Source organism: Hevea brasiliensis, chromosome 11 (assembly GCF_030052815.1).
Source record: "Hevea brasiliensis isolate MT/VB/25A 57/8 chromosome 11, ASM3005281v1, whole genome shotgun sequence".
NCBI lineage: Eukaryota > Viridiplantae > Streptophyta > Magnoliopsida > Malpighiales > Euphorbiaceae > Hevea > Hevea brasiliensis.
In genome coordinates, this window is record NC_079503.1 from 61,751,518 (window position 1) to 61,776,391 (window position 24,874).

The following is a 24,874-nucleotide window of genomic DNA, read 5'->3' on the forward strand; positions in this document are numbered from 1 at the left end:
ATATTCTTCTCTAATTAATATATATATATATATATATATATATATATATATAAAACTAATTTAAAAAAATAAAATTATTTGAATAAACAAGTAAAATTGAATCAACATAAACCAAATGAAGGATATTTGCAAAAATCTTTTATATTATTTAATAATTGATATAATTCTAATCTAAATTTTTAAAACAACAAATAAGAAAAATCTAAATAAATTTGACCATAATCTTTTGTAGAATAGACTCATTGCCATTTCTATAATAAAGAAATATCTAAATCTCTTTTTTAATTTTTCTAATTTCCCTACATTCTTATCAAACGCTTCTTGTCATGTCAATGTTCCTATTTTTGCGGATCATTTAAACATTATTATTATTATTATTATTATTATTATTATTATGTAAAAAACTAAAGTTTATAGTTGTGATTGATGATATATTTTGAGAAAGTAAAATTATTTTGTTTTGAAAAATAAGATAATTTAATAAAAATTTTATAATTTATTTAATAAAATTTTTAAAAATTAATATTTTTTAAAATAATTAATTTTGAAAATTTTATTAATTTAAAGAAAAAATAATTTTTTTAAAAAAAATATGTATAATAGTTTTTAAAAACTTAAGAGATAAATTACATACGATAAATTTTATTAAAAAAATTATAAAAACATATTTAGAGTTCATTAAATATTATTTACATATTTTTTTTAAAATATTATATATGCTTTTTATGTTAAATTATCTTTTTTTTTATAATATGATTGTTTGATAATTATTAGTAATTATATAGGGTACTGATTCATACTATAAAAAAAATTATAATATGAAAAATATGTATGTTAATAAAATAATTATTTAATTAAAATTTATTGTTTATAATTATAAATAAAAAATGTAACAAACTAATCTGTTATATTTTTAAATCAATAACAGTTAATTTACAAAAAAAATAATTATTTTTCAATAAAATATATATATCTTAGCAACTAAGTTTTTTCTCTATGGAAAAAAAATTAAAAGCTCAGTAAAAAAATGCAATTTATAAAAATTATATTTTATTTATTTATGAACTTATTAAATTTAATATTTTTTTAATTAATATATTAAAAAAAAAAAAAAAAAGAAACCTTAAACTAGATTCTAAATTTATTTTTGCCGACGGCCACATTTTCCATCTGGTCCACATTCCACTCTCGATGTAACTTTCCTAATAAGAAGTCCGATCCCGAGGCCTCAAATACAGAGAAAGACACGACATCAATCCAGACTCAGAGATTCACAGAAGCAATGGCGAAGAAGGCAGTCTTGATAGGAATCAATTACCCAGGCACCAAGGCAGAACTGAAGGGCTGCATAAACGATGTCAAGAGGATGTACCGATGCCTGGTCGATCGATATGGGTTCTCTGAGGAAGACATCACCGTCTTGATAGATACCGATGAATCCTACATCCAGCCAACTGGGAAGAATATTCGCAGGGTCCTCACTGATCTTGTGAGATCGGCTGAGCCAGGCGATTTGCTTTTTGTGCACTACAGTGGACATGGGACCAGGCTTCCTGCCGAGACTGGGGAAGATGATGATACTGGCTTTGATGAATGCATTGTGCCCTGTGACATGAATCTTATCACTGGTATTTTCTACTCTTTTGAATTGTGAACTCACGCGTTCTGATGGTTTTTGTGATCTTATTTCATATCTTGCGAATTTTCTTCTCTTAAGTGTAAAAGTTCTGTGATTTGTTTTCGTTAGTACTTTCTTTTTAATTTCAGATCTTACTCATTTCTGGGATGGATTTTTTTTTTTTAATTATTTGTAGGAAGAAATTGGTAAATTATTCCAACAATTGATTAGAACATTAAAATCAGATGCAGTATTATCATTTATTTGTGTTGTTTTGTTTGTTCTTTGTGATGACTCTATTCTGGATCCGTTATTTTCTCTTTGGCATGAAAATGGGTGCTGTGCATGACAACTTAAGGAGGCAACTCTTGCTTTGTTTCTGTTGGCTTTGGATAAGGATGCCTTGTTAGTTCATGCTTTTGTCTGGTAATTATCACATCGGTCACTCAAGAAGTGTTTTTATAAAGAGCGACTGAACTTTAATGTGTTATGAAAACATTTAATGAACTTCAATTTGATTTTGTAAAAATTATTAGAATCGAAAATTAAAGATTTTAGATCAACACGTTGACATGTCAACTATTTTACAAATAAAATTACCCACAAAACAGGGAGGGGGGAGGGATTTAATGGCAAGGGGTAATTGTATGGGTTTTATACATCTTTTTTTTTTTAAGAAATTAATAAATAAGATAATTTTATTTATAAAATTGTAAAAAATTTAAAGTTCAATGACTTTATAAAAACACTCAGTTGACTGCATATGATATTTACCCTGTTTGTCTTTTCATTGGGTGGGAGGGGTGAATTAAATATTCTTTTTTTTTTAATTTTATTTTAGTTTTCAAAATGTTCAAGATTAGAAAATAGAGAGCTTTTTTTTGTATTTCTTCTCTTGTGATGGAAAGCTGTTGAGAGGATCAAGCTAAATGAAGGTAGTGATTTGTTACTACTGTTAAAGAAAACAGAAAAATGTGTGTTCTTCCTTTCTTCCATTCCTTTTATTTGCTTACGACACTTGAATGGGATACTTTATGGGGAGATTTTTTTTTTTACTGCAGACAATCTCTGTAAGAGAACAAAGAAAGCAACACATAAGTATGGTGTATATATGTTCTTTGCATAAGTAATGCAAAATGGTGCAATGCTTGTCTTTGCAATGTGTATGGACTAGCTCAGTCAGTTGTGTAAGTATTTTTGGTAATGGCTGAATCAGTTGAGAATCAGTTGGGAGGGGGGGAATCTTGCTCTAAGGGGAAGGAAAACTTCTCCTGCTCCTAACAGTGGCTTGCTTAGGACTCTTTGATTTCTGGTGATGTGTTTACATTTTTCCATTGTTCATACTTCTATATGCTTTATTCACACTCTTTTCTTACAAATAATTTGCCTTTATGTATTTAGGATTTTGGATTGATGATCCCAAAAGTAGGATATTTTGTGATTGTTTCTTTGGATATTAAAGCAAAATTTCCAGAATCATCCGAATACATTTTAGTAGTTACTGAATGGTTTAGTAGCTGATGATGATAATATCAAGAAATCCTACTTGCTAACTGTTTTTTGTGTTGGTCATGAACAGATGATGACTTCAGGGAGTTTGTGGATCAAGTACCACATGGCTGCCGCATAACAGTTGTATCTGATTCTTGCCATAGCGGTGGGCTTATTGACGAGGCTAAAGAGCAAATAGGGGAGAGCACAAAGCGTAAAGAGGAGGAATCAGAAAGTGGGTTTGGATTCAAAAGTTTCTTGAAACAGACCATCCAAGATGCATTTGAATCTCGTGGAGTTCACCTTCCTTCTGATTTGCACCACCACCACGGCCATAGGGATGAGGAGGATTTTGATAACAGAGTAGTTGAAGAAGACTATGGTGACAGTGGCTATGTGAAGAGTAAATCTCTGCCTCTCTCAACTCTCATAGAAATTCTGAAGCAAAAAACAGGAAAAGATGACATTGATGTTGGGAAGCTGAGACCAACACTTTTTGATATGTTTGGAGATGATGCAAGCCCTAAAGTGAAGAAGTTCATGAAGGTAATTCTGAATAAACTCCGACATGGTGATGGAGAAAGTGGAGGTGGTGGATTCTTGGGGATGGTTGGCAGTCTGGCGCAGGAATTTCTCAAACACAAGCTGGACGAGAATGATGAGAGTTATGTAAAGCCTGCATTGGAGACAGAAGTGGACAGCAAGCAAGAGGTTTATGCTGGAAAAACCAAGCGGTCCCTGCCAGATGGAGGGATTCTAATCAGTGGCTGCCAGACAGACCAAACTTCAGCTGATGCCAGTCCTTCAGGAAAATCCAGCGAAGCTTATGGGGCTCTTAGCAATGCAATTCAGACCATAATTGCTGAGACAGATGGTGCAGTTACCAATCAGGAGCTGGTTTTGAAAGCTAGGAAGATGCTGAAGAAACAAGGTTTCACCCAGAAACCAGGTCTCTACTGCAGTGACGATCATGTTGAAGGAAGTTTCGTATGCTGATATGAAGAGTTTCTTTGTTACAAAGACAATTATGCGTGCTATTATGAGATGTGTTTGCACTAGTTATTGTGAGTTTTGAACAACAATACCCTGAACCTTTCATATTCAAGTAATGTGATTTCAATTCAATATTGGGCAGCCATTAATTGTCATAGGCACATGGAATATGAAATCACAGTATAATTAATCCTGCACTTGAAGCCAACCACTATGGGTGATTAGCTTTTGCAGTTAAAAGTTTACTGAAGCTATAACTTGGAGTACGTCCCATTTTCTGGTACCATGGCCTTCCTTGTTGCTGGTTGATCCGTGGTCTTTGCATTCGTCTTTATTGGATTCCTGTATCCAACTGCTCATCTGTGGAGGTAGAAGACTTGTTCTTTGGAGGACTTCTTGACGCTAAATTTATTTAGCCATGCTTGGCCTGGTTTTGAGATTCCCAGTGTCTTTGGCATCGTGTTCTGGTTTTTCCTTGGGTCGTAGGCTTTTTTCTTATAAGGCTAGTTGTTGGACTATGAGTTCTTATTGTACTTGGCCATCGGCCATATTTTAAGCAGCTATAATAAATGTTTTTGCTAGGTGTATGTATAAATATGAAAGGAATGAGAAACCATAAATAATTGTTTTGATTTCTTTCTTTATCGGCTCTCAATTTTTTTTTTCTCAAATTTTATATTAATTTCTAATAGTTTATAATTTATTTATTATAATAGAATTTTTCATTAAATAAAAAAAAGATAAAATAATTATTTAAATTTTTATATTTATAAAATAAAATTTGATTAATAATTATTATTTAAAATTAAATATAAAGTAATCTAATAATTTTTCAATATACCATCTCAAGTCAAATGACATAAATTTGTTCTCTCCCTCTTTTCTATAGGGCCATCTGATGTTTTTCCCCTTTCTCTTGTACTATGATCCTATTTAGTTTAACTCTTCCTAGTTTATATTTACATTTTTTTTATTTGATTCTATAAAATATTACGCAAAAATTAAGTATAATATTTTAATGTCACTGGATTTTTATTCTTTCAAAAAAAAAATTATATTTTAAAATTATAGAATACTAAAATAAAATTTAATTATATAATACTTCACACTTAATATAAAAAAATTTATTATAATTTTTTTAATTATTAAACCTTTATCCTAAACTAATTAAAATTAACTTTACAATTTTTTTTTTCATTCACCATTAATATACTATTTTTATTTGATTTATATATTTTATCAAAACAAATTATTTATTCCTATATTTAAAAAATATATATTTTACTTCTGTTAAACTATTTAATTTCTCTATCCAATTTTTCATTATTAATGCTATTTAAACTACTATTTAATTACTCTATTTTAAAGAAGCTAATTACGTGATCCCTGAATTTTGAAAAATACTACTATTTAGTTCCTCTATTTTAATTAAACTAAATAATTGCTATGTATTTTGAAAAATATAATATTTTAATAACTATAATCTTCAATAAAAATAGAAAGTTTGCTATGTGAAACTAAATCTAAATTTACAATTTTTTTTTTATTTTCAATTTCTTGAACATCATTTTTATGTTCTCTACTGAAAAATAATTTTAGAAGTTTCACATAGCAAACTATTTAGAAGTTTAAGAAAATCGATTAACCTTTTTGTATGGACAATCTGTAGTAGTTTTGTCAATAAATGAAAACAACGAGAGAATGATAGGAGAAGGGTGTGAATATCGAGGAGAACAAACATGGAAATTGAAATAGGAAATAATAAGAGACCAAAAAGGGAGAGAATTGGTATAATTTAGGTATATAATATAATTATTAAACTAAGTAGTTAATGGAGTCAAATAACAGAAGCTAACTAATGTATTTTTTAAAAATATAGGAACTACCTAATTAGTTTCATTAAAGTATAAAAATTAAATAGTAATTTAATTACTATAGTGTATTTTTTAAAATACAAAGGTCAAATAGCTAATTTGTTAAAATATAATAGCTAAATAATAATTTATCTTTTATTATATATTTTATACCACAACGCATACCTCAGCTAGTCAGAAAGTAGTTAATTTTATCTATTCCTCAGCTGGTCATAAAAGCAAGTTAAATTTAAGTTTTAATTATAATTTTACTCAATTTTTCAACGAATTGTACAAACTAGCCCAAGAGCTATGATCAATACAGCTTGGTAAACTATTAATTAGGAGTGTATGGAGAAACCGACAAACCGACCAACCCGAATAAATCCAAACCAAAATTAGTGGTGGTTTGAAAATAAATCGAATTTTCGGTTTGAGTTTCGGGTTGCAGAGTAAAAACTGAACCCAAACCAATATATATATATATATATATATATATATATATATATATATACACGCGCGCGCGCATGACTAACTTTATTTCATTTTTCACTCTTATTTATTTTTACTAAATAATACATTTCAAGTTAATATTTTATTTTTGAATTAATGTATAATAACATGTAAATGAAAAAACAATTAATAAAAGTTGAATTATAAAAGTTTAAAAAGTATTAAAATAAGTAAAAATCACCCAAATTGAATCCAACCCAATTAATGTGAAAACTTGTAATGCCCCTACTCCAACCACTAGAGGAATTATTTACTTTGGGCCATCTCATCCTGAGCCTTACGGTTTTATCCCATAGGTGGAATAAAGAACTTCCCAGGAGGTCACCCATCATACTATTTCTTTTAAGCGAGCACGCTTAACCCTAGAGTTCTTCAAAGGCACCTCTAGTAATTAGTTTCCCCCCATGTCAATGTATGATTTGGCTTATTCCTACCCCCTACCTTGGACCTAAAGCAAAGCCTAGCTCTTTACCGCAGAGTTCTTTACGTGGCCACTGCCATCCCGAAGAGGCGGGTTGTTACAAGCCCATCAACTTTCACCTGGTTTGTCCTCGAACCACACATCTACTAGAGACGGTCCAGCTCTCAAGCGAGCACGCTTAACCCTGGAGTTCTTCCAATTCTCCAGGCCATTTCACTAAAAAGCGCTTCTAGTGATTAGTTTCCCCCATTTCAATATATGATTTGGCTTCATTCCTGCCCCTGCCTTGGACCTCAAGCAACGTCCAGCCCTTTATCGCAACGTTCTCTACGTGGCTACTGCCATCCCGAAGAGGCGGGTTGTTACAGGCCCACCAGCTTCTGCTTGATTCGTCCTTGAACCACACATCTACTTGAGAGAATCCGACTCTGATACCATCTATAACGCCCCTACTCCAACCACTAGAGAAATTGTCCGCTTTGGCCCATCTCATCCTAAGCCTCACGGTTTTGTCCTATAAATAGAATTGAGAACTTCCCAGGAAGTCACCCATCCTAAGATTTCTTTCAAGCGAGCACGCTTAACCCTGGAGTTCTTTCGATTCTCCAGGCCATTCAATTAAAAGGCGTCTCTAGTGATTATTTTCCCACATTTCAATGTATGATTCAGTTCATTCGTGCCCCATGCCTTAGACCTCAAGCAACGCTTAACCCTTTACAACAGTGTTCTCTACATGGCCACTGTCATCTCGAAGAGACAGGTTGTTACAAAACTGAACATATGCGATTTTATAATTTAATTTATTGATTTTAATTTGAATACTATCAAAATCGACTTTTTCAGCTTAGTTTAACAAAATACATTGAACTCGCTAAAACCGACCCATATACACCCCTACTATTAACTCACACGCAACACATCTATACCTCAACTTATCATAAAACAATTTAAATTTAAGTTTTAACTATAATTTTACCCGGCTTTTCAATGATTTGCACAAACTAGCCCAAGAGCTATGAACAATACAACTCCATAGCCTATTAACTAAGGGTATACAAAGAAACAGCCAAACCAACCATCCCAACCAACTCGAATAAATCCAAACTTAATTTAATGGTTGTTTAAAAATAATTATAAACCAAAATTTCAATTTGAGTTTTAAATTGACATAGTTAAAATCAAACCCAAACTGAATATATATATATATATATATTATTTTATTTTTTACTCTTATTTATTTTTACTGAATAATACATCTTACATTAATATTTTATTTTTCAATTAATATATGATAATATGTATATAAAAAAGATTGAATAAGAGTTAAATTATAATAGTTTAAAAAGTACTAAAACAAGTAAAAACCACCCAAACCAAACCCAACCTAATTAATGTGAAAACTAAACATATATTTTTTTTGTAATTTAATTTATTAGTTTTGATTTAAATACTATTAAAATCAACTTTTTCAATTTAGTTTAGCAAAATACATTAAACCCGTCTGAACCGACCCATTTACACCCCCCCTACTATTAAGTAAAACACACACAATGCATTTGCACCTCAATTGGTCAGTAAGCAATTTAAATTTAAGTTTTAACTGTAATTTTACTCAGTTTTTCAATGAATTGTACAAACTAGCCCAAGAGCTATGAACAATATATCTTGGTAACCTATTATAGTCCATCTTCTGCAATATGCAGAGATGTTAGAAATATACAAAATTATATATAAGCCAAAAAATGGAGCCAAAAAAATGAAAATAAAAAAACAAAAAATGAGATTGCACAATTTCATTGGATGGTGCAGAATATAACACTTTTTATCTTCCTTCCGCATGAGGCTCAAGCTTGTATCTGCACAATTGCAACTTCTTATGGTGTCTATCAATCTAATGACTACTTGTCAATCATCAATATCTTGAACCCATGCTAGATCTGCAACCATGGTGCCAAGCTGTAATTAGACCTGTGTAAATATCCTGAGCATAATTGATCATGTAAGAGTAATTTTTATTTTTTTCACCTCTTGGTGCCAGTGGCACAAAAAGTAATGTGACAAAATGACGAAAGATGATTATTAAAACTATGTTATGCATGGAGGCGTGCATGAGGGTGAGAGAAAGACACCTTGAAGCACAGTTTCCACTGCTGAATTTGGGACAAGCAAACCCACTATCCGCTGGTTATCTGTGGTGGTTTCTAATCGCACAACACGAATTCGCTTATGGCTTTGACGAGCCTGTCAAGAAAGTTTATATAGTTTTAGCTTTTACCATCAACCAAACAATATAGAGAAGTTCTACTCAATCAAGCTTTTTATGCAATTTTCAACATGTATAATTGCATTAGCATCCTTTTCCAGAAGTACACATTAAAAGAGATAATACTTACTTCAGCTACGTGCATTCGGATGGATTTACAAGGTAGAAAATTGAAATGAACCATTTTACCCCAATAATAGTATCACTATTATCCTCCATTTTATCCCTCTGTGATTTCTTCTCTTTCTTTCTCAATTTCCTTTTTTTTCCCCTAAAAGAGATTTAATTTTCCCCTTTCTTTTTTAACCCAAAAAAAAAAAAAAATCATAAATTTACACCCAAGTCCTTTTAGATTTAAAATCCCAATCTCCACAAACAAATAACTTATTTGGTTTTCAAGAAAATGAGAGAAAAAAAAAATTAAAATCTTGATATGCTACCAAAAAATGTGAATTTTAAGCATGTTTGTGGGCAAAAAAAATCAATTAATGATTGATTAACCAACCCCGTTTTACCTGCTTAGATAGGGCCTTCTCAATAGTGCCCCAGATTGGAACAATGAGGCCTCCCAAAACACTCACTTCCTGTAGTCTTCTGCCAACAGTACAGAAATTGCCAAGTTTACAATTGGGCCCATGCATGCACTGCAGGTGAAATTGAAATTAACAATAAGTTAGAACAATTTACAAGACAATGAAGGGTCAGCCAAATACACTCATGCAATTACAAACAAATTGAGGGACTAGTCGGCTCAAGAAAGGGACTTATTCCAAATCTATTAATTGAATTTATCCAAATTTTACACATCAATTGTCGCTGATTCAGTAAGCAAGGAGAGCAAACACAGACCAAAATGATGACAAAGTTGAATAATAATCAAGTTAACTCTTTCATTTTGGTATGATCCTGTTTTCCCACATTTTAAGGGCACTCTTGGTCAGACCAAACTAGCTATATAATTTAAAGATTAATCACAGGTATAGCATTTCTTCTGATTCAGTCTAAGCCACTGGCACACTTGCTAAATAGATTCTTCCACCATTGGACTAAGAAAATCACTTCATTACATCCTTTGCCCCTAAGGAATATTAGCGCAGATATGACAAACAAAAGATCTTCCATGACAGCCACAGAAGGTAATAAGCTCTTAAGTTAGCACATTGAAGTTTCAAATCATTTATTTTACTAGTAACCTAATTCCTATTGACACATAGATGCATAGAAACACACATTAATTAAAGAATTAAAAAGAATAAAATAGAGGTCTAATGACCAAAAAAATCCAAAGGTTTGCACACTTTTTAAAATTTCAACCAAACCTTCCAATTTTTCTGTCAATTTTGGCCTAATGTAAATGATTAATTTCAATTGTCTTAGATGGTCAAGATTGAAAATAATAATAATAATATAAATAAACAATATTTTATTTACCAATTGGATTTTCTTAAAAAGAAATAACATATTTCTGTTTTTTGCTTCCCTCTTTCCCCACCTTTCTAATACTACAACCTTCCAAAATGGTACTCATGTGCAGTACCAATGAATGGAACCCAGTCAAAGCCCAAGCTACTATGCGTAGCTCAGACGATCACTCAGTTGACCGACTAACAATGATCGCCCATCACATCCCAGTTACTAGGAACGTCCACTAAAAGATAAGGGTCTAGTGATCCTCGCCGTGGTTACAGTCTTAACACCCATAGAACTCCCAAATGAAGTGGACTCAAAATCCTATCCTAGTACTAACTCCTAATCCTAGTAAGGATCGATATCAGCGCCTATATAAAGGCCACTGGGTACGCATGTTAATTTCTTAATTACATTCTCATTTCTATACCAGTCTAAATTTGTAGGTTCATTGATCAGGGCTTAACAGAAGAACTTTATAAGTTTCTAAAAATTGAAGATACAGATCAAGAAATTGAATTTCAATTATTTGTGGAAACATATCAATTAGTAGAACCCTTGATAAAAGAAAAAGATGCTGTATATGAATCAATTACATATTCTTCTGAATTATATGTATCCGCAAGATTAATTTGGAAAACCAGTAGGGATATGCAAGAACAAACAATTTTTATTGGAAACATTCCTCTAATGAATTCCCTGGGAACTTTTATAATAAATGGAATATACAGAATTGTGATCAATCAAATATTGCAGAGTCCCGGTATCTATTACCGGTCAGAATTAGATCATAATGGCATTTCGGTCTATATTGGCACCATAATATCAGATTGGGGGGGAAGAGTAGAATTAGAGATTGATAGAAAAGCAAGGATATGGGCTCGTGTGAGTAGGAAACAGAAAAGCAAGTAGTGCTTTACTTTTTTGGTATTAAATCAGTGAAAAGCTTGTTAGCAAGTAACCAAACACTACGTAAGCATTCAAATCAACCTAAATTTGACAATTAAAATGTTTAGTCAAAATGGAAAAAAATAGAAATTATTTGGGCTGTTTTCATTAGAAAAAAGAAAATTCAACACCTTCCTTTACCCAAATTCAATTTTAAACTATAAATTTTATGCAAGCACATATAAGAAAAAGAACAAGAAAGAAATCAACTATTAAACTAGAGGCAGGCATAGTTCGATTTGCTTCAGACTTTGGAAAATCCCCAAAACCAAACCGAACCAAAGACATTGATTTCGATCAATTGGTTCTTGGTTTGGGTCTTTGGTTACTGACATCAAAACTACTTTATCTTATCAAAAACCACTTACTTTAAGTCTTTAATGTGTCTACAAGGGGGTCAAGAATTTTCATCAATTTTAGAACCTTGAAGCATGTTCATCACAAGCATGTAAGGTAGAAAGAACATGGGAAACTCTTTCATTATGATTGCATGGGCTTAGTGAAAGCAAAAGAGTTAAGCTTATTTGAAGTTAAGAAAATTAGGCCCAAATGGAGCATACTATTGGGGGCATGTATTCGGCTGACTTGTAATGGGCATTTATTCTTCAAAATTCGTGAGTCCATAATATGTTATTATTTATTCACTTTTGGAAGCCCATATTGAAGGGATTTTAGTGTTTCTGATGCCTTTTATGTTCCTATATGGATTGAGAGTCAATTTGGCATATTTGACCACCAAATATTCTCTAAAATCTTCAAAGATTATGAACAGCAACAATATGGGCGAATTTTGACTTGTCAACTCAGAATATAATTTTGGGAGATTATTACTATCTTGGAAGATCTTAGGTAGCACTTTATTAATTATGAATCTTTTACTTTTCTTTTCCTATTTCTATTAGGATTTATTCCAGATCTGTATTTTTTTATTTCCCAATTAGTTTCTTTGTAATTTTTCTCTTTAGTTCCTTATCTTTGCCCATAAATAGGCTCACCTATGTACTGCTTCAAATACAATTAAGAGATTCTAGACACTTCAGAGAATGAAGAGAAAAGCTTGGCAGAAGTGCTACCAAATTTCAATTCTTATCAATCTAGTTTGATTGTGATGAATTACTTGACTTATCACAAGATTCCTTGTGTGACATTTACCTTTGAAGATTGAGTTCTTTGCGACGTTCTAAACTTATCAAAGAATTTATCTCTTCTACTTATCCTTTTATCTTTCTTATTTTGTTCTTAGTTTCAGTTCATAAACATCAAAACTACAAAAAGATTTTTTTTATCCTTTCTTTTTACTTTGTTTCAAGTTAAAACCAAAAAACACCAAAAAGAGTTAAATATGCTACAATCCATTCCTTGTGTTTTGAGTGTTCTTGCTTATTTTACTTATTTTCTATTTGTTTCAGTTTAGTTTACTTGTTTTCTTTCTCTTAATTCGAATTTCCTTTTTGTTCCATTTAATTGAGTTATTTTCTCCCTCAACAAGGCACATTAGTTTGGCATTAGAGCTTAGATGGTAGCACTTCGTGTTCTTGAGAGTGCAAAACACGTGAGCGAGTGTGTGAATTGAGTGTTTTATATATATATAAAAAAATCTTTGCAACAGGTTATGAAGATTTTTGTCACAACTTCACAACATCATTCATGCTTCGGAGAGTATGACTAGGCTGTTCAAATAGAAACAAGGTGACAAGTGTGTAGAAGAATATTTGATGGAGTTGGTTGAATGCTATGATTGTCAAGAGCCTTAACAACAAACAATTGCGAGATTTCTTACAGGTTTGAGGGATGACATTGCAAGAATAGTTGAATTGCAATAGTTTAATTCTTTTGATGAATTAATTCAACTTACATATGAGGCAGAATAGAAACGTATACATAATACCAATTCAGCTTCTACATCATCAAATTCCAATCTCAAAGAGGGGACAAGCTTGCACCTTATTCAAGAAGAATTTGAGAATAAGCATGAAGTACTCTTGACAGAGAAGGAGCAAAATAACGTTGTGGAAGAAATTGTTGTGTATGCTGATGAGGTAGAATTGCTATCCTTAGGTCCCATTATGCAAGATGATGAACATGAGGAATTAATGTCTTTATCACTAACAATTCCCAATGAAGTTTCATTATCTTTGTCAAATTGCAGGTTCGAAGAGGTGCAATTCAAGGTACCAAAAGTGTTCGACACTTTTATTACTCTACCCCAAAGAGATCATTTTATGTCCAAACAAATGATGAACCGAGCATTAAAAAGAGTGGACCTTTCAGTTCTTGTTCTTAATGTTCTTGGCGAGGATTTGAGGATAAATCCTTTTCAAGAAGGGAAATATGATGTACCTACAAGGGGGTCAAGAATTTTCATCAATTTTAGAACCTTAAAGCTTGTTTATCACAAGCATGTAAGGTAGAAAGAACATGGGAAACTCTTTCATTATGATTGCATGGGCTTAGTGAAAGCAAAAGAGTTAAACCTATTTGGAGTTAAGAAAATGAGGCCCAAATGGAGCATACTATTGGGGCATGTGTTCGGTAGACTTATAGTGAATATTTATTCTTCAAAATTCGTGGGTCCATAATATACTATTATTTATTCACTTTTGGAAGCCCATATTGAAGAGATTTTAGTGTTTATGATGCCTTTTATGTTCCTATATGAGTTGGGAGTCAATTTGGCATATTTAATCACAAAATATTCTCCAAGATCTTCAAAGATTATGGCCAGCAACAATATAGACGAATTTTGACTAGTCAACTCAAAACACAATCTTGAGAGATTATTATTATCTCAAAAGATCTTAGCTAGCACTTTATTAATTAGGAATCTTTTACTTTTCTTTTCCTATTTCTATTGGGATTTATTCCAGATCTGTATTTCTTTATTTCCTAATTAGTTTCTTTGTAATTTTTCTCTTTAGTCCCTTGTCTTTGTCTATAAATAGGCTCACCTATGTAATGCTTCAAATACAATTAAGAGATTTCAGACACTTCAGAGAATGAAGAGAAAAGCTTGGCATAAGTGCTACCACATTTTAATTCTCATCAATCTAGTTTGATTGTGGCAAATTACTTGACTTATCACAAAATTCCTTGTGTGGCGTCTACCTTTGAAGATTGGGTTCTTTGTAATGTTCTGAACTTATCAAAGAATTTTTCTCTTCTACTTATCCTTTTATCTTTTTTATTTTATTCTTAATTTCAGTTCATAAACATCAAAACCACAAAAAGATTTTCTTTTATCCTTTTTTTTTGCTTTGTTTCAAGTTAAAACCAGAAAACATCAAAAAGAGTTAAATCTGGCAGCATTCAATCCTTGTGTCTTGAGTGTTCTTATTTAATTTTTACTTATTTCCTATTTGTTTCAGTTTAATTTACTTGTTTTCTTTCTCTTAATTCGAATTTCCTTTTTGTTCCATTTAATTGAGTTATTTCCTCCTTCACAAGGCAGGAAGTATTAACATAAAAGAAAATTATAAGATTTATCTAATCATATAACTATTAAACACATGTTCAAGCATTGCGACCAATAATATTAGGCATCTTATTATGATATACTATAAATATAAATAGAACCTTTTAAGTATATATACAACTTTGTAAAAAAATATTTTTTAAATTAATATAATGCATTTAAACTCCTCCTAAGTAGTTTGCGCTTAGCCACTCCCAAGCCCGGATAAAGGAGGAGGGTTGCGGTAGGTGACAACCAGCGTAAAAATTTCGTCACACCTTATGATATGGATTCAAATGATATAAACGTTGAGGCGTCCTCTACTAATGACGCGCTACATCGGAGCCTGGATGTAATGAGAAATATGCAAGAGTGTAGGGTGTTAACCGAAAGCGACGTGCCATGCCATGCCATGCCGGCGCCCGGGTGTGGTGTTAAGTGAGCAAGGGTTCCCACATCGTGGACGGGTGTGGGTAAAGAAGTTAGTCCATATGATAAATAGTAGAACAGATAGTGGAACAGAATACAAGATAGACATAGAAAACAATAGAATATATCATAAAAGGAGACCAATTAGGAAGGAACAGGATAGGAGGAGGATCATAGTTGGTACTTGGAATGTTGGATCACTTACATGAAAATTAATGGAGCTTGTGGATACCTTGGAAAGGAGAAGGGTGAATATTGCTTGTATTCATGAGACTAAATAGGTAGGAGAGAAAAGCAAAGAAGTGGATAATTCAGGGTACAAACTGTGGTTTACCGGAAATGAGAGAAATAAGAACAGAGTGGGCATAATCATAGACAGGACATTGAAAAACGCTGTAATAGCTATGAAAAGAGTAGGAGATAGAATTATACTAGTAAAACTAGTACTAGAAGGAAAAACAATAAATGTAGTTAGTGCTTATGCCCCACAAATAGGACTAGATAGTGAGAGTAAACAAAGGTTTTGAGAAGATATGGATGATTTTATGCAAAGCATACGGAATGAAGAGAATATTTTCATTGGTGGAGATTTGAATGGATATGTAGGAAGTGATAGGCAAGGCTATGAGAATGTTCATGGGGGTTTTGGTTTTGGCAGTCGAAATGAGGAGGAAAAAAGCATCCTAGATTTTGTTATGGCATACGACCTAATACTAGCAAATAACTAATTTATAAAAAGAGAATCACATTTAGTGACTTTCAAAAGTTGACAACATAGAAGCCAAATCGACTTCCTCTTAACCAGGAAGACAAATAGAGCTCTATGCAAGGATTGCAAGGTCATTCCAAGAGAGGCTTTAACAAGTCAACATCGGTTAGTGATCTTGGATGTCAAGTTTAAGAATAATTTAAGTAAGGTCAGAAAAAATAGTGTAGCTCAAACAAAGTGGTGGGAGTTCAAAGGAGTAAAGCAAGTGAAGTTCAAAAATGAGCTTCTCGAGTCCGAAGCATGGAAGCTGAATATGGAGGCCAATGATATGTGGATACAGATGGTATCAAAGATTAGAGAAGTAGCTAGAAAACTACTTGAAGAGTGTAAAGAACATGGACCACCCTCAAAACAGAGATGGTGGTGGAATGAGGAAGTATAGAAGGCAGTGAAGAGAAAAAGGGAATGGTATAAGAAATTACCTAAATGTGATAATAATGAAGCATATGAACAGTACAAGATAGCAAAGAAAGAGGCAAAAAAGGCAATTATATGAGAAACTTGAAACTAAAGAAGGGTAAAAAGATATTTATAGATTAGCAAGGAGAAGAAATAGAAAATGTCAAGATCTCAATCAAGTTAGGTGCATTAAGGATAAAGAAGGAAAAGTGTTGGTGAAAGATGAGGACATTAAAAAAAGATAGAGAAATTATTTTAATGATATCTTTAATAATAGTCAAAATGGTAATAGCGTGAATATAGACTATAGAACGATAGAAAAGAATGTGAATTATACTAGAAGGATTAGATCTTTAGAAGTAAAGGAAGCACTTAAGAGAATGAAAGTGATTAAAGCCTGTGGACCCGATGTAATACCAATTGAAGTGTAAAAGTGTTTGGGAGATATGGCAGTGGCATGGTTAACTAAATTATTTAATAAGATTCTAAACTCAAAGAAAATGTCTGATGAATAGAGGAGGAGTATTTTAGTACCTATTTTTAAAAATAAGGGAGACATACAGAGTTGCTCGAACTATAGGGGAATTAAACTATGAAGTTGTGGGAGAGAGTTGTGGAGCATCGACTACGTCATGATACTTCTATCTCCCTCATTCAATTTGGCTTCATGCCCGGTCGTTCAACCATGGAAGCGATCTTTCTCATTAGAAGTTTGATGGAGAAATATAGAGATGTGAAGAAAGATCTACACATGGTTTTTATTGATTTAGAGAAGGCTTATGATAGTGCTCCAAGAGATGTCCTATGGAGTGTGTTAGAATAAAAAATGGTATCTATGAGGTACATACAAGTGTTGAAAGATATGTATGAAGGAGCAACTACTATTGTGCGCACAGTGGGAGGGGACATAAGAGATCTTCCGATCTCAATTGAATTACACCAAGGATCAGCTATAAGCCCTTACCTTTTTACATTAGTTTTAGATGAATTGACGAAACATATACAAGAGAGTATTCCTTGGTGCATGATGTTTACGGATGATATTGTTCTGATAAATGAGACGCGAGAAGGAATTAATAGAAAGCTAGAGCTTTGGAGAAGTACTCTAGAGTCAAAGGGCTTTAAGTTAAGTAGAACGAAGACAGAATAGAATACATGCATTGCAAGTTCAGTGAAGGCCAAACTGGTGATAGGGAAGGAGTTAGTTTGGATGGAGTGATACTGTCCCAAAGTAATCACTTTAAATATCTCAGCTCAGTCCTTCAAGTAGATGGGGGATGTGAGAAGGATGTTAATCATAGGATTAAAGCCGGATGGTTGAAGTAGAGACGTGCCACGGGAGTTTTATGTGATCGCAAGATCCCTAGTAAGTTGAAAGGAAAATTTTACCGTACAGTCATACGGCCGACTATGTTATATGGTAGTGATTGTTGGGCATTGAAGGAGTCGTATGCGTCTAAGATAAAAATTGCAGAGATGAGAATGTTAAGGTGAATGAGTGGCCATACCAGACTAGATAAAGTCCGTAATGTGAGTATTAGAGAAAAAGTAGGAGTGGTACCAATTGAAGATAAGTTGAGAGAAGGGAGATTGAGGTGGTTTGGTAATGTAAAGCGTAGACATACGGAGGAGCACATTAGATTAGAGGATAGAAAGAAAAAAGGGGTAGACCTAAATTGATTTGGAGGAGAGTAGTACAACATGACTTAGAAGAATTACAAATTTCTGAGGATTTAACCAAAAATCGTTTAGAGTGGAGAAGGTGAATCCATATAGCCGACCCCAAATTTTTGGGATAAAAGCTTAGTTGAGTTGAGTTGAGTTGAGTTGAGTTGAATATAATGCATTCACAATTACAAGGCACTAAGAAAAACAAGAGAAATGAGAGATAGTATTAGGATGTATATTGTCTGTTATAACCAATGTTTCAAAATATTTGATATTTTATTATGATATACTAATTGAAGCCTTTACGAATATAATTTTGATTAATTTGATGCATTTATGACAATATGTAGTTAAAAAAACACTAGAGGAATGAGACATAGTATTACGATATACATAGTCCATTATTATAAATGTTTATATACATTACATGCCTAATTGTATAATAAAATATATATGTAATCAGTTTTGGCTTCAATATGATCAGTCACGGTTCTCAATTCGGTTATTGATTAAGAGCCATAATCATACCAAAATAATACTATAAATTTAGTTTGGTATGAGTCAATTCCTACGGTGTCAGTTCTTGTTCATTCGATTAAGAGAACCAAGAACTGCACATAGTTGCACATCCTACAGTAAACACTAACTTTTTAGCCTAAGAGAAGACAAAATCCAAACATCAATAGTTCATAAACTCTTCTGTCACTTCTGTCTACAGCTATAAGACCACGGTTCTGAAGCCGGCTAGTATGAAAAGATTAATCAGGGACCAGAAGCTGGTCCGCTCCTATTTGACTCTTAAACATTAGTCTTCAATAAACCGGAATGAACTGGTGTGAACCAACCTCGTAACTGGCGAACTGGAAACCTGACCGTTTTGAAACGAGAATTCCAATTCGAACCAGCTAGTTCACTCCACCCAAAAAAATAAAAAATAAAGTGCCACCACCAGGATTCAAGCCTGACACAACTGAATGCCTCTATGAGTTGATCACCGTGTGGACTAGAGGCTCACTTTGATACCATCTTACAATAACATATATATATATATATATATATATATATATATATATATATATATATATATATATATATCAACTAAACTATTAAAGTAAATTATATAATATTAAAATAATTAATAACACACTTTCAATTTAAATAATTAATAGTGTTAATAATCTATTTAATTAGTGTGTCAAATTGAATTATTAAATTATTTTTTCTTTTATTATCTTTTATACAATATTAAGTATAAAAAAAGTTATTACACTTATTCTTTTACATAATTTTAATATATTAATATTTATTTTCATTTGTATGTATAAATTTTTTATTATTATAAAAATTTTAATTTGAAGTATTTCTTTATTATAAATAATTCAATATTATTATTTAAAATTTTAATTAAAAAAATTAAACTATTTTCTAAAAAATATTTACATAATAAAATTTAGTTAAATTTATTTTAATATATAAAATATATAAAAGTATTAATTACAATAAAAAAATATTATAATAATATACCGGTTAAACATTAGTCCGACTCTAGTTGAACCTTATACCCTTAAACATGGTTTTAAATCGCAGCTACGGTCGCATTCGCGGGTAATGGAAACAGTACGCAACAATTTTTGAAAAATTTTCAAAGTTCATAAAATGACTAAATATTAATAGATATAAGTAAAACTAAGATAGACAACTATATGATAAATACAAAAACATCAAATTAAGACATTAAATCTATCATTTTTAGACATCATTAGCATTAAATAATTTATAGCTAAATAATTATATAGATACAGTATAAAGCTAACCTTATTTCGGGCAAACTAATCCTTCAAATTATAAATTTAACAACAAATCTAACATCAACAATAATTTTCAACAAATATCAATATATATATATATATCAGAGCACATAATGAAAAGAAATAGCAAAAAGTAGCAAATAACTCAACTTCTGCAAGAAGTAGATTTGGAAATTATAAGTATTTAATGATAATCTTAGCTTAGAAAATAACAAGGGATAGATTTGTAGAAGGAAAGAGAAATTTTTGGCCAAAATTTTAAGAGAATATGAAAGAAGCAACAGCTGTGGAAGGCTAGACCAACCAAACAATGAAAAGAAAAGAAAAAACATTGATTGCATGTGATTTGTGGCAGATGCATAATTGAGGCAACGGCTATTACCGCTACTAAACAGTAAATAACAGCAGTTACTGTTACATAACAATGTTAACAACCGTTACACCTACAACTCAGAATTTGTCTATATATAACGGGGTAATGGAACCTTCAAAGATCTTTAAATAACGGCTATTACGTTACATAACGGCCGCTATTGGAAACCATACCCTACGCCATTTGCATTTACCGGTTCAATGACTGGGCCAGGTTTAAAAGCCTTGAATAAGACGTGGACAAAAAATAATCAAGTATGCGAGAGTAGACTGGGAAACAAGCAGTGAAAAGATTACGATTATAATAAAAAATAATCGAGTATGAGACAGTGGACTGGGAAACAAGCGGTGAAAAGATTACGATTATATTTTTTCTTTTTTATTTTCACATCTTTTACACGTGGACAGATAAGAAAGAAAACTGTTACGTAAAGTCAATTACTATATTATTTCTCTGTATATTCTGTATTCTGTATTCCTATTTAGGATTTCTTATTTAGAATTTCTTCCTAATTAGTAGAACACAATTATAAGAATCAATTGTATATATATACCCATGTACAGATTAATTGAAATTAAGGAGAATCATCTCTTTCTACAAGCGTGATCTAAAGTCTCCCAAATGTGTCTTCCTTGGGTACTCCCGGCTCCAAAAAGTGTACCGCTGTTTCTCTCCTTCTCTTAATCGTTATCTTGTTTCTACAGATGTCACAATTTTTTGAGTTCACTCCAATTTTTTCCTTAATCATCTGTGTATGAGAGACAGGGGGAGGAGGATAATCTCTTAATATAAACTGTCCAACCAATGTCTAGTCCTCTCCCACAGCCTGTTCCTTCTGTCTCTAGACCTACTCGACCTCCCATTGTTCATGTTTATTCCAGGAGATTGGAGATTCCTGACTTAGATCCTCCACCAGCTACTTCATTGGGAGATTCTGTACCTCATACTGATCATGATTCTGATCTACACTTACCCATTGCTCTTCGTAAAGGTAAACATTCATGTACTTACCCTATCTCTTCTTTTGTTTCTTATAATTAATTGTCTTCTTGTTCTTAGTGTTTTGTTACTTCTTTAGACTCTGTTCCTATCCCTAATACTGTTGGTGAAGCACTATCTCATCCTGGCTAGTGTGCTGCTATGAAAGAAGAAATGGAGACTTTAGATGCTAATGGTTCATGAGAACTGTTGCCTTTGCCCACTGGTAAGAAAGTTATTGGTTGCAAATAGGTATTTACAGTAAAGGTAAATCCTGATGGTTCTGTGGCTAGTTTAAAAGCACGCCTTATAGCAAAAGGATATGCTCAGACATATGGGGTTGATTTCTCTGACACTTTTTCTCCTGTAGCCAAACTTACTTCTGTTCGCTTGTTTATCTCTTTAGCAGCTACATATGATAGGTCCCTGCACCAATTGGATATCAAGAATATTTTTCTTCATTGTGATCTTTAGGAGGAGGTGTATATGGAGCAACCACCTGGGTTTGTTGCTCAAGGGGAGTTGGGTAAAGTTTGTAGGCTTCGAAAGTCTCTTTATGATTTGAAACAAAGTCCTATAGCCTGATTTGGAAGATTCAGTGAAGTAGTACAGAAATTTGGTATGCAAAAGAGTAAGTGTGATCACTCAGTATTTTACAGGCAATCTGAGGCTGGTCTAATTCTCCTGGTAGTCTATGTGAATGACATTGTCATCACTGAGAGTGACTCTGCAAGTATTTCATCTCTTAAAACCTTCCTCCAAACCCAGTTTCAGACCAAAGACATGGGATTGTTAAAGTATTTCTTGGGTATTGAAGTTATGAGAAGTAATAAGGGTATTTTATTGTCTCAAAGAAAATATGTCCTCGATCTATTGACAGAGACAGGAAAATTAGGTGCTAAAGCCTTGTAGTGTACCAATGACTCCAAATTTACAACTGTTAGCAAGGGATAGCGAGTTATTTGAAGATCCAGAGAGATACAGGAGATTGGTAGGAAAATTGAACTACCTTACAGTTACTCGTCCTGACATTGCTTATGCCGTTAGTGTGGTAAGTCAATTTATGTCTTCCCCAACTGTTGCTCATTGGGAAGCCTTGGGACAAATATTGTGTTATCTGAAGGGCGTTCCAGGAAGAGGTTTGTAATATAGTAATCATGGGCATTTGAATGTTGAATGTTTTTCAGATGCCGACAGGGCTGGATCTAAAGTTGATAGGACGTCAACTACTGGATATTGCGTTTTTGTTGGAGGAAATTTGGTGTCTTGGAGAAACAAGAAGCAAAGTGTAGTTTCTCGATCTAGTACTGAATCCGAATACAGAGCCATGGCACAATCAGTATGTGAGGTAATGTGGATAATCAATTAGATGAGACAGGTTTTAAGACCTCCCTGCCTACGAAATTGTGGTGTGATAATCAAATTGCTCTCCATATTGCTTCTAATCCAGTGTTTCATGAGCGGACCAAACATATTGAGATTAATTGTCACTTTATTCGTGAAAAAATTCAACAGATCATCTCAACAGGACACATCAAAACTGGATAGCAGTTAGGAGATATTTTCACAAAAGCTCTGAATGGAGCTAGGATTGACTACATTTGTAACAAGTTATGCATGATTAACATCTATGCTCCAACTTGAGGGGGAGTGTTATGGAAAGTCAATCACTATATTATTTCTCTGTATATTTTGTATTCTGTATTCCTATTTAGGATTTCTTATTTAGAATTTCTTCATAATTAGTAGAACACAATTATAGGAATCAATTGTATATATATACCCATATACAGACTAATTGAAATTAAGGAGAATCATCTCTTTCTACAAAAGCAAATAAAGAGAGTGGGAGAGATGAGCTAAGAATACAAAATATACTAAAAGAAAGTCAAATACGATCACCATGTTTTACTTTGTATTTCAATTTGATTGGAATTATGTCTCAATGATTTTTATCATCACAAAAATAACAATCAGTGATTTTAAATAGAAATTGAAATTTAACGGGATTTAGGTACTAGTTAAAGTTCAATGAATTGGGAAAAATTTGCCCTTTAAACTTATAGTCTACCCACAGTACCTGTTTAGATGAAACTTCATACTCATCTTCCCAGCCACTACGAGCTTTCTCAATAGAAGATAATTTTCTATATTTGTTTCTTAACTCAGACAAAGGCATTTCCCTGAAGAAAAAATAAATAAGGGATCAGTAAACAGAATAGGTCCAATGCAAACTTGATTAAGCCTGGTAATATTTGATACCTCACTGATTCCCCAACAGCAGGCCTGACAATCTTAAACATGCCAGAAGCAGGACTGAAACAGAACATAAAGTTAAAAAAAAATGCAACAGAAGAAATAATAATAAAGTAAACATCTAATGACCAGCAACATTTAAATATTTCATTGACAAACAAATAAGCAAACATGTAAATGATGAATCCAGAATAGAATAAAGAAATAGCCAATAACTCTAGTAATAAAAAGACGGCAAATAAACAGTAGCCTCTTGCATAAATCAAGTTTCAAAAATGTCTTAAATTAATTACAAATTTACAACAAATTTGGGATTTAGGCTTAGCAATAATCTATTATTTTATGGTGGGACTTAGGCTTAGCAATAATCTATTATTTTATGGATTTTGGCTATGTTCGTTTTCTGCTATAATTCTAGATGACTACGAGGCATGTGTTAAGAGCTTACATAGAATGCTTAGGTAGCATTAGAAAGAAAAAAGCTTTTGCTTGCTAATCCATACAAAATATTAATTTCTAATATTTCTTGTTTCCATTCTTACTGTTGAGATATATATGTTGTTCTGTAAGCTAGGGTTATACCTTAGATTAAGGCTGAGATTTTGAGCAAAATTAAGCCTGTAAATATGCCCATTATCTTTCCTTTTCTATTCATTTTTAAACATTATATAATCCCAGTAGCTTGAGTGAATGATCATGTAACTTTCTCTAAAATTCTCTTCTTTCTCTTATATTTTATCACAGTATTAGAGCCTAAAAAGGCCTGATTTTCCTTTGCTCTTTTTTAGTCTGTTTTTTTTTTTTTTTCTTCTTTTCAGAAACAGGACTGCCATTTCTAGTTCATAGGTGTCTGCAGGTCAGACTGCTACACCTCCCTCACCATCAGGAGTGCTGCCCGCTGATCGAACTCCCTGCACAGATATGTTGCAAGAAAAGCTGCCATATACCGCCACAAGCTCCCTGCCTCCATCACACACGCCACTGTGTGAGCAATACTCCAACCCTCCTTTCTCGCCGGGAATAGCTTCAGCAGCCTCATCCAAAACTGGTGACTAGACCCAGCTACAACAAATCCCTTAGGTCTTCTCTTCCATCATGATTCATTCTTTTTTTTTTTTTTGAACAGTGACTATAGGTTCTGTGCAGCTGCCACATCAGAACCAAATTCACTCCAGAAAACATCTCTCCCTTCAGATGTGATTTCTCAGTAAAAGTCTTGGTAGCCACTTCTTTCTT

At 32.6% G+C, this 24,874-nt stretch overlaps 2 protein-coding genes across 7 annotated transcripts in view; one reads left to right on the forward strand and one right to left on the reverse strand.

Moving 5' to 3' along the window:
• The first annotated feature begins 1,127 nt into the window (after positions 1 to 1,127).
• Positions 1,128 to 4,734, forward strand: LOC110673713 (metacaspase-4). The gene is made up of 2 exons (XM_021836876.2): positions 1,128 to 1,628; positions 3,198 to 4,734. The coding sequence occupies exons 1-2, from the start codon at positions 1,283 to 1,285 to the stop codon at positions 4,103 to 4,105; spliced, it is 1,254 nt and encodes a 417-aa protein (XP_021692568.2). The 5' UTR covers positions 1,128 to 1,282; the 3' UTR covers positions 4,106 to 4,734.
• A 3,737-nt stretch (positions 4,735 to 8,471) lies between these two features.
• Positions 8,472 to 24,874, reverse strand: part of LOC110673711 (protein FORGETTER 1) — a 56,572-nt gene continuing 40,169 nt past the window's right edge. For 2 of the 6 annotated variants that reach the window (XM_021836874.2, XM_021836873.2), the window contains exons 28-32: positions 23,645 to 23,698; positions 23,463 to 23,565; positions 9,668 to 9,796; positions 9,019 to 9,130; positions 8,472 to 8,826 (exon numbers count right to left, since the gene is read on the reverse strand). In XM_021836874.2, the coding sequence (XP_021692566.2) occupies positions 8,795 to 8,826; positions 9,019 to 9,130; positions 9,668 to 9,796; positions 23,463 to 23,565; positions 23,645 to 23,698 (430 nt within the window). In that variant the 3' untranslated portion in view covers positions 8,472 to 8,794. Of the gene's footprint in view, positions 8,871 to 9,018; positions 9,131 to 9,667; positions 9,797 to 23,462; positions 23,566 to 23,644; positions 23,699 to 24,874 lie in introns of all 6 variants that reach the window. The other 4 variants (XM_021836870.2, XM_021836869.2, XM_021836872.2 and 1 more) reach the window with 3 other exon arrangements.